This window comes from Penicillium angulare, assembly GCF_028827245.1.
Source record: "Penicillium angulare strain IBT 27051 chromosome Unknown utg000003l_segment0_segment0, whole genome shotgun sequence".
NCBI classification, from domain to species: Eukaryota; Fungi; Ascomycota; class Eurotiomycetes; order Eurotiales; family Aspergillaceae; genus Penicillium; species Penicillium angulare.
Window position 1 is genome coordinate 2,497,989 of NW_026623162.1, and position 16,328 is coordinate 2,514,316.

General features: G+C 46.9%; 4 protein-coding genes across 4 annotated transcripts; 2 read left to right on the forward strand and 2 right to left on the reverse strand.

Annotated features, from left to right (window-relative positions):
• Positions 1-298: 298 nt before the first annotated feature.
• Positions 299-1,171, reverse strand: N7478_003093 (GNAT family N-acetyltransferase; the record flags this gene model as incomplete). The annotated part of the gene is made up of 3 exons (XM_056919307.1): positions 299-469; positions 537-646; positions 766-1,171. The coding sequence occupies 3 exons, from the start codon at positions 1,169-1,171 to the stop codon at positions 299-301; spliced, it is 687 nt and encodes a 228-aa protein (XP_056782465.1).
• Positions 1,172-7,156: 5,985 nt separating this feature from the next.
• N7478_003094 (mRNA splicing protein SMD1) lies at positions 7,157-7,764 on the reverse strand (the record flags this gene model as incomplete). The annotated part of the gene is made up of 3 exons (XM_056919308.1): positions 7,157-7,479; positions 7,602-7,651; positions 7,751-7,764. 3 exons carry the CDS (start codon positions 7,762-7,764, stop codon positions 7,157-7,159), a joined length of 387 nt encoding a protein of 128 aa, XP_056782466.1.
• A 2,897-nt stretch (positions 7,765-10,661) lies between these two features.
• On the forward strand, positions 10,662-12,267 carry N7478_003095 (uncharacterized protein; the record flags this gene model as incomplete). Its single annotated transcript, XM_056919309.1, has 5 exons — positions 10,662-11,104; positions 11,205-11,284; positions 11,372-11,591; positions 11,670-11,738; positions 11,925-12,267. 5 exons carry the CDS (start codon positions 10,662-10,664, stop codon positions 12,265-12,267), a joined length of 1,155 nt encoding a protein of 384 aa, XP_056782467.1.
• Positions 12,268-12,707: 440 nt separating this feature from the next.
• On the forward strand, positions 12,708-15,596 carry N7478_003096 (uncharacterized protein; the record flags this gene model as incomplete). The annotated part of the gene is made up of 1 exon (XM_056919310.1): positions 12,708-15,596. The coding sequence occupies one exon, from the start codon at positions 12,708-12,710 to the stop codon at positions 15,594-15,596; it is 2,889 nt and encodes a 962-aa protein (XP_056782468.1).
• Between the last annotated feature and the right edge of the window lie 732 nt (positions 15,597-16,328).

The following is a 16,328-nucleotide window of genomic DNA, read 5'->3' on the forward strand; positions in this document are numbered from 1 at the left end:
GAACATGATATTGAGGGTTAGGTTTTGCGTGATATCCCCCCACTGTTGCATGGTATGGTCTGAGCGTTAGCTTCAGTTTTTCTCTTCGGGTTTTAGTTGGCTTCTCTTTCATCTCTGTGAATATTATCTCTTGTATTTTACCTCATTACTTATCTTAGGGAATGGATCTTTACTGTCAAGTATAAATTGGCCATGCTTCTCGTGCTCATATATAACGGCAAGTTTGAAGCCGTTCACCTCGTAATTTCATAAAATGAGCTCATATCTATCCAAAAATTCGTCGTCTATTTATTTACATCTAATTACCCAACTCACGTCCAAAAATCAACGCATCGACTAATTCCTCGCTGTTGGCCAATCGCGCAGCCTTAGGAACTCGTCCAATGACGTTGAATCCAAGTTTCTCCCAGATGCGAATGGAAGCAGGATTATTCGCAAACACCAGATTGAACACAGAGTACTTGTATCCCTGTACGATGTCAGATTAGAACAGATCCTTCAAGAAGGTCATAAATGATGAAATAAGAAAGACATACCAATTTCGGCGCAAGTTCCAAGTATGTCTCGCCCATGGTCATTCCAACACCCTTCCCACGAGCAAGGGTAGTAGTCAAGAACCCAGCATTGCAGATATGGGAGCAACGACCTATACACAATTAGCTCAAAACATCTAAGAGAACTCGAATATCTATAGATGGAGTCCCTCAAACATGATATGGCAGGATCAACTAGAGAAAGCCAAGCAACTGAGAACACTATACATACCAGGATAGTTCGGCTTAATATAAAATGTTCCCAAACACACCTTCTCCCACTCCCGTCCCTCTCTCAATCCATCGCCTGCATCATCCAAACCCTCGTCACCATCCAAAACAGCAACAACAGCAAACGTACCAAACCAATACTCCGCAAACTGCTCCAGCCCCATAACCTGTTCCATAGGATACGTAGCCCCGCGCTTGATCTCAGCGCTGAACTCCGCATGCAAGAACTTGATTAGGTCCTTCGGAACGCTGGAGGGCCCCTTCGTAATTGGATAAAGGGTTACAGGTGCAGAGTTGGACTTTGGGAGCGTTGCACGGCGAGGCGTTAGAGTTCCTGATGCCTGTGCATCTTTGTGTGCTTGGGGTGGGACTGTGTGGGATGAGGGGTCTTCTAGCATTGCGGGCATTTTGGATGGGTGGATGAGACTTTAGTTGTGGTTGGGTCTGGGGCTTATGGGTTTGTATGGGGGATTTGAGCTAGGTGATAGGTCAAGTTTTGACAGGCTGAGGTTTTTCAATGCTTGGATGTTGAATTGATGGTTTTCTGCGGTTATATACATCTTAGAGTTTTGGGGTTGAGCGTTATCGGGGGAAGCTTTTTTGGCTGAGTCATCATGTAATTGTAGGGCGTGGATCTCCACATCTCAATGTTCAACTCGAAGTGGGAAGGGCCTCAAGATCTGGAATGGATCGTGAGAGAAGAGACTGGACTGTTTTCTTGGGTCTGTATTCACATTTTTTGGTTCAAGGCTTGCAGAATGATATCCATCGAGGAGGGATGATCATGGTATTCAGGTTGGGATGCTAATAAGTCCGAGGTCGGAGGGTTGCACAATAATGAATGCACTGAGTAGACATATGCATACCAGAGCATCATGGTCACGACTCGGATGGATATATATTTGAAGTTCAGATGATGATTTCAAAAAGTTGGCTACCTCAGATACTCGAGCATGCCAGTGCATCGGATACAACCTAACACCAGGAAGAATCTGTTCAAAAATAGTGCTTTCATAACCCTAAGTCTGATTTCGCTATCATGGGACTGTAAATTCATCGGACCTGTGTGAGCACATTTGGTCTTCAAGTTGAGGAGAGCCTGCGATATATCAGCTTCCAAGACTCAAGGTATGTCAACAATAATCCGAATAATAAATTGATTTAGTATAATATTTATGGATCATCGATTCCAGAGGTGGATGAAACGTGATCCTTGGGGATTAAAGCTATACACAACCTTCATACCAAGCGCTCAACAGACCCACCCCCCACGCGTTGTTTTCTTCTATTTAACTATCAACAAATCGCTGGCGTATGATTGTGGTAGGCATAGGGTATGTTCTTGTGTAGGGAGTCGGGGTAGTGTTTTTGTTAGATTATTGAGTATCGGAATCGCGGTGTACTTTGCTAGGAATAGATGTGAATCGAGCTGGCTTGCACTGTAATATGAGGAGCCTGTGTTTGTCTCACTATACGAGAGATAGTTCAGTTCGTTAGGTGCAGTCAGTAAGAGAAAGGGTTCTTCGGTTTTGATTGAGTATTCGGGAGTGACGGATTTTCAGGCATAATATATCTACCAGCGTGACTGTGGAAGACATGCCCAGACATTACCTCTGCCTAGATGCATGACACGGCATACCAGACTCCATGTTCAAGGTGCCTTCTTCTTGTTCTTTCTCCCTCTGAAATGATAGGCCAACAAGGACTGTTTAGACTTATAGTCTCTGCGATTGTTTGTCTCTGGTCATGTACAAGTGGAAACAGCGAAATATACTTGGGGAGCAATAAGCGTCCATTAGATGTTACCGGTGACACCATTTGAGAATGAAAGGTGCAGTTTGTCCTGCTCAAATCGAACTAACACTTCACAAATAGAGTCAAATTCGACGTTCAGAGTCTACTAAGGTACTTTAGAGTACAGTTTGGCTTGGATTTAGCAATAACTCGTTCAAAAAGACTGGCCACAACAAACATAACAGCGAGTATACTTACTTCGCACTATTTTCCCATTTCGCACATTTCCACATTTCCCTCGCACTTCGTACTTTGACCAGAAGCCAGAACTCACCCACAAGCCTCTCAGATACCACCTACCACGGATCTATCCGGCTACCAGCGCCAAGAGAGAGCGACAGACCAATGTACATGCATCTGCAACCTGCAAGCTATCACACGACTCAGCCATTCACTGAGCACCACATGGGCGGGTCGTCTCGGCCTCGCGCCGGCCCCCAAATATGCAACATAGCGGAATTGGAACAACTTGGGATCACCGCCCCAAGCGAAGATGAAACCCACCCACGATCAACTTTAGCGAAGTGTTAGACATTTCAAACAGGGACTGGTACATATCCCCCGGTTTGGGGCCCTGTAGGGGGCCACGTGGATCTACCGGGTGTTTCACGATACGCTATAATTGCATCTGGCGCACGGTTCTATGGGATTCGGCATGGTCAACATCATAGGCGTTCCTAGTAGCCCTAGTCTCTATAGAAGGATATTAACCCCTCGTCATTTGGCCCCGATGAGGCTTTTTTAGAACCTTCACCGATGTTAAAATATCTAAAATTGTGATCTTTTGAAAATCTTGAAACCGCCGGATGTCTTGACGTAATGTTGCTTGGGAACCACTACTCACAGGAAACTACACCTTATTTGGATGTATAATGCGAGGTTGGAGTACTGCATACGCAAGAGCCTCTGACAGCTAAGATCTAAACATAGACATAAGTAGTTTGGCAGAAATCATATACTATTACTGAGTTTATGTCACCAACTTTGAATCTGCGAACTTATTTGCTCCTACAGAGGCATTCCAAGGTTGCCTGTTGTATGCTCTATATGAGTGCTTCCAGGATTTTTGGCCCAAGATACGGGTTCTTTGTTTTTGAATCCAGTGGTACAGTTTGCTATAGGTACACTATCAAGCAGCATGGCGCCGGACTTTGGAAGAGCACTGACTCCGAGACTAAAATGGTGGCTGGTGGATTCGGTACCCTTGCACGCTCGTACATTTTTGACATATTGAAAATGGCCCCCGCATGATTTTCGGCTGCCTCGGGGGCCATGGTGATCGACAGAAGCTTGCGAGCTTCATTAACGAGTTAATATTAATGGAAGGATGCTCAGCTATCAGAACCAAATTCATACTAGTGGTTTCGGGACAATGCAAATCCAATAATAGTCCAATGTTGCAAGGAATAGCAGGAAGGAGCATTTGAAATGCAATCCTTGCAAGATTCCTGAAAAGCCACAACCATGGCATCTTTAATAATATACTTTCATAATAGATTGAAATCAGGCCATGCCGTAGCACGCGAAGTGGCCCAATACTTACAATTCTTGTACAGCTTACGCTCCATTATTACAACGAGAAGAAATAGAGCCATTAAACTAGTTCAAGCCGTGCATTTACTTATGTACAAAGTGGAGCGTACTAGACGGGTCAATCTCGACCAACGTACCAAAGATGGGATCCATCGGGGAATTAGGACGACAAGCGTATCAAGTACGTATGCACGCTATTCCCCGTATAAAGGAATTTTTCCAAGATCGGGGAGATGTCTTAATCTCCGCGGAGCATGTTTTTCGGCTATAAGGTCTTAGAGAGTGAGAAAGTTGGAAATATCGCATCAAGGCCGCCAATCGGCTGACATTGTCCGCCATGCTCACTCGGGGTTCAAAGAGAAAGGGTACCTAGTCGGTGTATAGGTTGCTTGGCTGAAAAGCCATGGAGCAAATCAGGATAAATATTCATATTTTCGGTGATAAAAGCCTTGTCTGGAAATCAGTACACTCAGAGCCTTGTTTGTCCCGGCGTTCCAAACGGTGATCCGAAAATCTTGGCTCAGGGAATCAATCGACGAATAGAAAGGAATTTGCGCGTCTGACGCACAGACACTGACCCGTAAATACAGAGTGTCTTTCGTTTTGAGCTCTTTGGCGCTTTTTCCAAGTGTGGAATATGTAATACCGATTCATTAGTGGGTTCCGGACCGCATGGTTTACACTGCGTTAGTTAGCGATCTTTCCGGAGACAGGCCGAACTGACCAGACAAGGGCTCACATCACCTTTTGGCCCCATAATTTACGTGGGTCTCTTCGTGATTGTTCTCCGCATCAACGGCAGAGCTCGCACTCGGAAAGCCTTACCTAAGGGGAATCTGAACCCCATTGGAAATACAAATAAGTGCGAAAAGGAGGCTGGTTCAATAACCATGGTGTGTGTGATGTATCCAGTAGCCTTGTAGAAAATGGCTGAAGAGGGCAACAATTGGAGTCTTCAACTCCCACAATAAGGGGCCGAACTGCGCAATGTAGCGGTATTTGGGCGGGAATTAGGGTGAATTTTTACCTTTGATGTTCTTGAATTATCCCGGGATTTTCAAGACTATTTTCGGGCGAGGGATCATTAGGTGGTATTACTCCGGACTTATGATTACTGTTATGTAGATTTAAAGCTACACAATTTGGTACAGTATCTTTAATTGCCAATTCTTGCCAAATCTCAAGTGGCCCATATCCGAACCCAAAGCAAGTCAACGGGGCCCCAGTTTGCTTGCTTTTTGGCCCCAGGGGGACCCCTACGCGTAGTTGACACGCAACCCCTTATATACCGGTTTAACTGCATTTGTGCTAGCTGCAATAAAATGAATTAAAAAGTCTTCCAGCGCACTGGTTTCCATATTGGTTATTGAGAGGGGAAAAAAAGCAAATATCATCTGTTCCATGGAACTATGTATCCCGTTCGGAAATACACGTACATGCATACCTACACTACAGAAGTCGACCTAGTGTGGATGTCGACATGCCCCGCCAATAATCGTTCGTGCGAACATAGGATACAGGAATGTTTAAATTTGGCCAGACCAAGCAGGAAGAAAAAACAATACAATCTTTAAATTTTGAGTGGACCATCTATTTTCACTGGTAGTGCAGGTGACTATTCTGTATACACATGGTTGCGAAGCGAATCAACCCACTTCTCATGGCCCTCGGGAAGCCCAAGGGTCTGCAGGTACCCCGCCCAAAATCTCGCTTTTAATTCCCTGCCGAAGAAGTGGGCTTGAAGATCCATTGCAATGTGTACTCGTTGTCTTGAGGCCACACCGATTGACCTGTGGATTTAATTTGATTTCAATTTCAATCGTTTCAATCGGGGACTCCGATGTTGCAATGCATAATTAGGCAATACTTAGTCCCCTGACGTTAGACTTGATACGCGGCTTGAACAGGTGGCAATGACCCAAGAGAATGGGTTGCAGATCTAGGGGGTTTTTGGTTTAACTGTTGGGAAATTTCACCCTCCCAGTGGTGGATGACTGCCAACTTAATGTTTCAAAAAAAGCGTACCTACATTAGCGCCAGGATCGGACATGCCGTAGATAGTTATCGGCATGGCAGCGTGGCAAAGTCCCGTTGGGTAAGATTCGTATTGATTCTCGGATACGAAAATGTATGGGTGAGCAGAACAGAGTAAGCCATTCATATCATGATGCTGACTGTCTATATACTCCGTAAGCCGTCCACTGTACGTCCTTGTTGTTCTAGATCGGGCACTATGTACCGAACGGGCATACCGGATGGCTGCTATATACGATGATAAAAATCGAAAAGTAAGATCGGCATTGAGTTTTCAATACATTTTCTTTTCTTTTTTCTCATGCAGATCTATGTCAGAAAATAGTAGGGGTGCTTCTTGGCTGCTAATAATTTAGATTGAAGTGAAATTAGGGCACGCTGCACGCCAGATCTGAGGAGCTACTGCACGAACGGTCACGTGTGCTGCAACAAGGATTATAACCTGGATCAGGTAGAATAGCAGGCTTGAAGAAAAGAAGCGCGAAGGGTAGAAGTCCAATATGGTGACAGGGGTTGGTTGCTGGTCAAGAATAAAGAAAGGGGCTGGGAATTGGGACTTCATTTTTTGAATCTCGAATGGATAAAATGCTTATTTATGTACTAGTAATAAGTGCGGAGGTGGCTTCTTATTTATTGGAGCATATGGAATTTCAGATGGATTCTGGATTTTATCGGCCCGCAACTCAAGCCCACCAAACCCAGAGCTAAGGGTGATCCCTCCGAGATCCTTGCAACCTTGTGTTTATATACTGCATGCCAAGAAGGGTCCTTCTGCGGATGATACCTTGCCACCATTGTTCGAGCTTCTTATATCAGATATATCTAAGTAGGCAGGAGAAGGAGAACTTCAGCTTGGGAATCAAGAAAGATATTGCTTTTTTTTAACCTCCAAAGTTAGAAAGAAGCCCCAGGGGAACATGATGAAACCCCATGATCATGCAAGTTAAAGGAAGAATAAAAAGGAAGAAAAAAGAAGCCAATTCAAAGACAGAATAAACGCCGGTCTGTACTTTCAGATAGAAATGAATTACTTAGAAACCGCGCCCGCGGCCACGGCCACCACCACCACCACGACCCCGGCCGCCGCCTCTGCCACCTCCGCGGGGACCTCCACGGCCACCACGACCACGGTCGGTTTCCTTTCGGGCCTTGTTCTTTGGTTTGGGTGCGTCGTCAACGAGTAGGGTATCGAGAGGCAAGCTATCAGGAAGGATGTAATAGCGAATTGTTGAGCCACGGATGTTGATAGTCTCAAGTGAGATAGGATCACGACCCTTGGGGGTCATCTTGACGGTGCGGAGGGAGGTGTTCATCTGGGGTGACACAGCAGTAATTGTGCCATGCATAATAGTGCCTGAGTTTTATTCAATTTGGTTAGACGCTTTGATCTTATAGAATTTGAGGTGTCGGGTATTCAATGAGTGGGCACTGAGATGCAGAAGTCTATAACCCAATGAAGCTGGCGCAAGCACTCACCATTCTTGAGCTCAATGGTCACCGTCTCATTGGCACATTTCATCAAAAAGCTAGTTGAATGGTCAGCTCCAAGCTCGAGGAAGATATTTCAGGATGGGATGCGCGTGGTGGAATCTCGGTCCACGACGCAGAATTGGAAGGTGACGTACCGGACGAGCTTCATTGTGGATATATTGAACTCGTAGTGTTCGTTTCAAAGGGTATTAGGGAGGTCCGAGTGGCTTCGCAAGGTCTTGGTGGGGAAAGATCTGTGAGCAACCAACGCGGGTTGATGATGCGGTTCAGATTACAGTGCAGTCTCGGCCAGTAACACGTGACCAAAAATGAAAATCATATCACGTGACTCTTTCTTTGTGTGCTTTGTTCGTCTTGGCCATTGGACTGGTCTCAGTTGATTTACATTTCCACCACCCAAGGAATTTACTTTCGGGCATTCTATACCAGAATGCTTTTGATAAAGTGTGTCTAGTTTCGCGACGAGGCAGAGTCCCTTGGATCCACTATGGCGTCCTTATCAATAGCTGTCCAGAGTATCTGAGAACTGGGTTACATCTCCACGGGAGCTTTGTGACATATGTGGAGCTCAAAAACCATCGATCTGCCGTTCTGCATAACCAGGCTTACAGAGGCCGTCCACTAATAGCGAGGAGTTTGAAATATGGAACTGGCGTTATACTCCAGATGTATAATGTACGGAGTACACTGCACAAGCATCAAACGGTGTCTTCGACCCACCTGCCAAAATCCTGATGCAAACTGTCGCGAATACAGTATTGTCCGTCTTGGAATACATGACATCACTGATACTTTTTTAATTTCCTTTTCTTTTTCTGATATCTAGTGATGGACATGTTTTCTCTACCGGTTTGATGCTACTTTCTGCGTCCTTGTGTCCCAGTCAAGTCAATTTGCTCCACTTTTTATGACTTGAGCGGAGTTCCGACCCAGCCTTCCAGAGAAACGCTGGTAACAATTCAAATGTTTGATGTTTGATACACGATACCATTTTACCGGGGATAGTATGGGTAAATTTCACCAAAGACTGACTCGCAAGCCAGCCTGCCCATTGCAGTATTACCAGAACTCGTTTACGCCGTGTACGCTGTACGGATGGGACAAGGCTCGGTCGGAGGTACCGAATTTCTGGGACGACCGTGCATATTGATCGAGTTTTCTCGGACTATTTAGCAAGCCATCCAGCCTGGAACAATACAGGGACGACCGTTTGGCATGCCCAACTTTGGATATGTATTCGGGGCAGTATCAGACTTGCCATGCAAACGGCGGAAATAAAAGACCCAGGGCTGTTTGACCAGGAATCTATCATGCGGATCCCAAGCCCTGAATGTGGAGAGAGCCGGTCGATCTCGAGTTGAGCCGGTAGTCTCCCGAGGCGCCACTCCCCGGTCCCGCCATGACAAATCTACACAGGCGCTAATCGTAATCGTCCGCCCCCGGGTCTGCCCTTGTCATAATTAGCATTTTCTTTTTTCGGATTATGAGTCGGTACCGCGATGCCGGTTCATTGAGAGTGAGCTCCACTTTTAGTGTTACAGGGGTCACAGCAAACCACATGGGCACCGGGATGCTGGGACCTTGCGTTTGTGGCTCAACTTCGACACCATACCTGTATTCGCACGAGGGAAACTGATGCGAGATTGGCCACATCATGCCTGGTGTGGATTCTGTTTGATTTGATGAAACCGAGTTCTCTATTTTCTAACATGTGAACAAGACTGGCCACAAATGTACCCACTGATGATTCGACACTCAATATCTGTACGGAGTGTCCGTATGTACATTGTACATACTTCGATGGACGCGGATCGATGCTTCCGAGTCCCACCTTTCTTGAAATCTGGATTTTGAAAATCAAATGCACTCCAGACTCCAGATCGGACTCGTCGATACTTTCGGCCAAAATATATTATTGGTGATGATCTGATCCTACTTTTCTAACGGCGCGTTCGTGGGGGCCAAAGACCGCGCAACGAGGGTACGACGGAAATGTCCACCGTGGCTCATCGGATCTCTTTTGTCTCCTATCCTTCTGTGTTTTCTATTTTCTATTTTCTATTTTTTTTTTCAAGTGACGGATTACTTGCGAGGCCACCGCAAATGGCGGCCTGAATGAAAAGCCACTAACTTTTCTGGACCTCCCATGTCAGCCACATACAAGGCCAGCGTCATGGCCCCCAAAACGAATCAGGGCGCCCCATTTCCCTCAATGGGGCTAAAAACCCCACTTCGATTTTTTTTTTTTTTTTACTGCGAGAAGCTCCCCTAATTCTGGACAAGGATCATTACACGCCCTGGCCCCATGGGCCAATCCGTCCCGAGCTTTTCCTATGTTTCCAGTACGGAACATATAGGCTTCAGCCTAACAACGGAGGTTCCGGTGTCACCTGTGGGGGTCAAAAAACCCAAGTGTCTCTCTCCTCGATAGTACCAAGGGATCCACCGCTGAAGATCATAGGATCTTGCGTCCCCCTACTTTCTCGCACTATATCAGATAGGAAATGATTATACAGCTCTTGCCGTGTAAAAGCAGCGATCCAAAGCGGCATTGCCCCAAGTGTGTTTCAGGGACAACAATCCCACCCAACCTATTACAGTGAGCAACCATTGGTACGGAATTTCTAGAAGCCCGCTGTTTGCCTTTTCCTTTAGTGGGCCAGCCTCAGCATACCCAACTGGGCTCCGATTCATGATTGCGGGGACTGTTTTTTCTCGTAACAACGCCCTGCTATCCGTCTGAAGATTTTCTATTGAAAATTCTTATTCTGTTGAAAATTCTTTTCTGCATCAGATTGCAAAATCTGCAGATTTTGCGGTGCGCCCGTCGCTCGCCCCGAATACTAGAAGCAAAGAATAAGAAACAAAAACCCTCGACTTTGCCAGCGCCGGCTCATGAGACCACATTGTATGTTGTTTTTTTTTTCTTGAAGATTGCCGCCCCTCTTTCCCAATACACCCCATATGTTTTGTTGGCCCTTTCTGGCCCCCTCCTTGTTCAAGTGTAGTTTTGCGCTAGGTCCATGACCTAGGCCGAAAGCCCCAATGTCTTCCGGGAAGACACAGTCAAACTCACAGGATTTCTCGTCTCACCGCAGGAACCCTGAACTGTCTAAAGACCCAGCCTTGCAGCAACAATCAGGACTTCTGTCCACTCTCATTGAGTCAGTGCAGACGCCAATCTTCCAACCTAGCGCTTTCCCCAACTCGGCCTCCACTTGGCCCTTTAATACCAACCCTGTGCCGACCCAAGAATCTACTTCTTTATCACCGGCGGTTTTCCCTATTTCACCTCATCCACCGGACTCCACTACTTCCCTACCCTCTAACTCTAGTCTTCCTGATTCATTCTATGATCATCTGGATCGTTCTTACTCAGAACCTTCTTACCCTGAGCCTTCATACTTAGATCAATATCCTGATCATAGTACGGCATCGTCTTTCGACGACACCAGTTGCAAGGAGCAATTACCCACTGATCATCCACGGTAAGCATAACTCCTTTCAATTCCATCACCTTTGATAAAATATCAAAATCATGAAGTTCATAAAAAAGAACCGCGTATACTGATCAGATAACAATTTTAGCGGCCTTGGAATTACACCATTCCCTATGTCTGTAGCATCAGACTCATACTTCGCTGGCCCAATGCAGCCAAACTCTCACCGTAAGTAGTATGATATTGGCGACATGAATTTAATGAAAAGGAGAGGAAGGGAAGACGAAAAAGAAACCATCAACTAACAGATCACAGAATATGTCTGGGCTAACCGCCCCTTTCAACCATTACAAGCACCACCGGCGCATATGAACCAACAGTTCCCACCGCCGCAGTCGTACCCTTCATCAGGGTTCCATGTTGGCTATGGAAGCCATCAAAACGGGCAAATGCCTGGATACCATCACGATTCTCCTGCACCATCTTCTTATCTTCCTGGGGCGCCTGGTAGCGCTCGCCATACCCTCTCACGCAGGTATGATCTTTCTGTTTCGTTGCAATAGCATGCACCCTCCCTTCCCAACAGCGATGCAGCTGACAAGTTGCTTTTTAGTCCTTCCGTGGCTCGTTCATTTCCCCCTCATTCGGCTGCTGGCATGTCCGAACAACCTCTCATGGCCTCGTATGTTTTTCGAAGAGGCAAAAAGCCGTGTGTTAGCAATTTTGGCGGACAGTTATTAACTATTATTGCAGCTCTCCTCCTTACATGATGAACCAACCCGCCTATTTTCTTCCTGAAGCACCACCAATTCCGTGAGTACCATTGGTGGACAAAGGCCTCAAGAGTCACTTCTAACCTAGAAGCCAGATCTTCTCACCCCTCTTCTATGAGTTCGCAAACATCTTCAATGGTCGCTGAATCCGTCTTCTCCCCATCCGACTCTGTACCCGGATCAGAAAATGACAATCAGCTTCGTCTAATGAACTCTGCTGCCGCGAGACCTCGACCACAATGTTGGGACCATGGCTGCAATGGTCGCGAGTTCTCGACATTTAGCAACCTTTTACGACACCAACGCGAAAAGTCCGGCGTAGTAGCCAAGGCTGAGTGTCCCATCTGCGGAGCAGTGTTCACTCGTACGACTGCACGAAACATTCATGTGGCTCAGGGCAAATGCAAAGGTGCGGGCCGGGAACCATCATCGGAGTAGGATCATTTTCAGCGGTTTTGGTTACTGGCGTTTTTGCTTTATGGATATCCTTGTTGTTTTTATTTTTGCCCATTTTGGTTCCTCTTACCCCCCCTTTTCTCTCTCTCTTCATTTTCCCTTCTCTATTTCACTTCGCTTGTCTATTTTTCTCCTCTTCTTGGACATAGAGAGATTTCTCGGGAGAAACCAATTCCCCATTTTCATAGCTATATAATCCAATTGTGTGGGGAGAGTGATCCACGTGATGCCTCAGGCATCCCGGGTGACTCAAAACCGATCATCAACATCAGTCATTTGTCTACGATTTCCTTCCTCGTTTTCAGTACAAGAATGCCCTCTTTCGCTGTTTCTGTTTTGATACCGTGTCGCATATATTTTAATTTCCTAATACCGTCATTACCGACGTGATTTGTAGACTGGACCTTACATTGCCACGCCCCATGGCATCCATATTCACTTATGACCCTGACCCGCCTCGCGTTTCCTCCCCGTGGTCGGCCTCAGGATCATCGACCCCTCAAGTCAACGTGTCAGGGACTCGAGGATTAACAATTCGAACACGCAGCGGTTCAGCGCTAGACTCCGGTAGCCATGACTTCTTATCGGACTATGGTATCAGCAAGTTGGAACCGGAACCCCAGGAGGGCCCCACCGAGTACAAGTTGCACCTACTGCTCCGTCCTCGACGGCCGTATCTTTCCATGTCAACAGGCCATGTTGTTGCAGGCTCTTATCATTCTCGCAACAGTCTAGCTCCTCTTTCAATATCTGCGTCCCCGTCTCAAGATGCAACTCCAAAGCCCATGCAAGCCAAATCGGCCCAGAGCCGGCAGCAACGGCTACAAGGGCTGACTACGCAATTGCTTTGGCGGCTGCAGCAGTCTTCACCATTCCATTCCTCCACCACGGCAAATCTGGTAGTCCCAGTGCTTCCAGACATAGCGCCTGAATTGGGCACTCTTCCTAAGCCTGTTCGTCTACTTCCTGGTTTGGAAGAAAGCCAAGGTGCGCTGTATGAGATCGGAATTGCCGACGACGGCACGTTCGTAGGCTTGACTCAAGATGAACTCGAGGAAAGTGTCGTGACTCTACAGACCATGGCGGGTAGTCTTGGCTGTAAAGTCGAGATTTTGCGGCGGGTAATAGTTGGGAAATGTGAGTGGACAGACGACTTAACGACAATACCGGACGCAAAAAATACTCATAAAGACAGCTTATGGGTCGCGGAAGCTCTGGTTACGCCGGACTTAGACTTCTATAATATGTCACCTTCCCAATCCAGGCAAAATGGCGGTGATGCTCAGAACTCTGAGCCCGGGATGAACTCGGTCTTGGGAGAGGACTACTCTTCCACCGAGCAAATTCGAATATCTATCGCAGGTCCTAGTGCTGCAGGGAAATCTTCTTTACTGGGGGCTTTGACTTCGTCTCAACTTGACAATGGGAGAGGCAAGAGTCGGCTTGGTTTGCTCAAGCACCGACACGAAATATCTTCCGGAATAACCAGTTCAGTCGCCCAGGAGTTGATTGGATACGCAGATGATGTGCCTACAAGTGTCGTGAATTACGCCACTGGTAATGTTGCGGCTTGGGACGATATTCATGCGGCTTCGCGCGGAGGCCGCCTGGCTTTTGTATCCGATCTTCCAGGCTCCACTCGTTACTTGAAATCCACAATAAGAGGGCTTGTCAGCTGGGCGCCGCACTATGTGATGCTTTGTATACCAGCTAATTGTGGCGAAGAGACAGTTGATGCTGATGCGGGCAACGATCATGTCGCCGAGATTGAAATTTGCCTAGCTTATTTGGAACTTCTTCTGAAACTTGAGATTCCAGTTCTAGTCATAATTACAAGACTCGATATTGCTTCTCGAGCTGGATTACGGGAAAACCTTGCGAAAGTTCTGTCTGCCCTGAAAACCGCAAACCGCAAGCCTGCAATGCTTCCCGCATCACTCGCTGGGGATAAGATCCCCGACCTACAGCAGATTAGTGCAGGAGACAGCAAAATTGCCCAGACTCTCATCCAAACAACCAATGGGAACTGGGACTATACCGTGCCTATTGTCCTCTCCAGCGCCGTCGATGGCTCGGGGATAGGACAAATCCATGCTTTTCTTCGCCACCTCACAATACCATCAGTCCCACGCCAGAGAGCCTTGCGCTTACCAAAGTCAATATCGCACCACGAGGATCCCACAAACATCTTTGATGTAGATGAGGTTTTCGCCATCCCACCATCTAAAGTATACTCGATGTCCAACGATAAGAGTACCCCAGAAAGCCGCGGAATGGTATTATGCGGTCTAGTCCGCCATGGCAGCATATCAATCGGTGATGAGATGACAATCGGTCCCATTCTCGTGGACACATCAGCTGATAACACCACCGACAACCCTTCTATAACTCTACTCTCCCGCAGCAGTGGTCCAGGCCCCTCAAATAACTTCCCAGCATCATTCTCCCAAGCCACACTCCCAGGCCGAGACGGCTCATCCACTCAAGCCAAGTGGCAGCGCGTCCGTGTTGTCAGCGTCCGCGACCTTCGCCTCCCAGTCCGTCGTTTAATGAAAGACCAAGTCGGTACGATAGGCATCGAGCCTCTTACATCACCAGAGGAGAAACTGCCACGTCTTAGCCGTATCCGTAAAGGCATGGTTCTAACAAATCTACACACAATCTCTCTACCGGTTCCTCCAACCAAGCCATCTCCATCATCTACTTGCCCCCCATCAATACTCTCATTGCCCTTCCACACAGGCTTCATGGCCACTTTCCCCGCATCTGATTTCTCTGCTCTGAGCTCTCCTCCCCTTCTTCTAGGTGGAAACGCCATCGTCTACATTGCAAACATCCGCACAACTGTCCGCGTCGTTTGCATGGCTCTGGCAGGAACAGATGACGAGCTTCCGTCTGGACCGCCCTCCCCCTCTGAACCAGAATTCTTCAGCTTCGACGGTGACGCCCATTCCCCCGATACAGGGGAGAAGGCTAGTAGCCAGACACCCCGGCGGCGTCCATCAGCGACTGATATCAATAAACTTGTTTCCGGTGTGAATAGCGATCCGCAAGCAAAGACGGGAACATTCAAAGAGAATGTCCAGATAACGTTTGCGCTTGTAACTTCTGTAGAGTGGATTGAGCTTGGCTCCCAGGTTCTTGTCATGCCTGGTATTACCTTGGGAGCATCTTCTGGTACAACGAGCGTGTCAGCGCCTGGGCCTAATGCGTCTGCTGGACCAGCGACGTTGTCTGGACTTGAAGGGTTTGTAGGAAGTGTTAGCGAGGTTATTCCGGGGAGGAATACGAACAGTATAGGGAGCGAATAGAGGGTCCCAGTTTTTGAAGTTTATTAAACTGTACCGCCCGCTTCTATACGGGCTACATTGCTGTTCTTGTCATGTTGATATTTGATTCTTTTTTTGTTTATAGCTATTTGGGATACACATCTCTGGACGTACAGAATGTGTACTTAGCGACGAATTAACGATATGATATTCATTCTATTGTTGGATATTAAAAGAAAATACCTTACATCCACTTGGGCAGAACATTGGAAAACAGAACTCATACTACTGGAAAGTGTTTAAATGTGTCCATGTATTTAATTGAAGATAGAAGCTCAGGAGCAATTGACTTGATCACTATTGTACCGCAAGACCAGAGGAACAAAAGTGAACAAGTCCTATGTATGATATTGGGAGAGTGCGAGGCAACCCTTATCTTTCGTTAATGCTTTGCAAATCCCCGCCACGCAAACCACAAGCAGTGATGACAGCTCCTGCATATACTCGCGGATGCAAAAATGGCCACCAAGCCTGCACAGCAGTACAGCATATGTTATCCGACCTCCAGGGATCCGCTCATTCATTTGAATCGGACAAACTGCCGGCTTGCATTCGAACCTTAAAATTGGGGGGAAGGGGTATTTTTCATGAGAGTTGTTAAAATTCAACCGCTGAATGATATGACATGACATGTCTTTGCCGTGCCACTCAAAGCAAGCTCCATAATAATCTAGATTAAACACATTTCACCGTATCATCGAGGCCTTAATATCA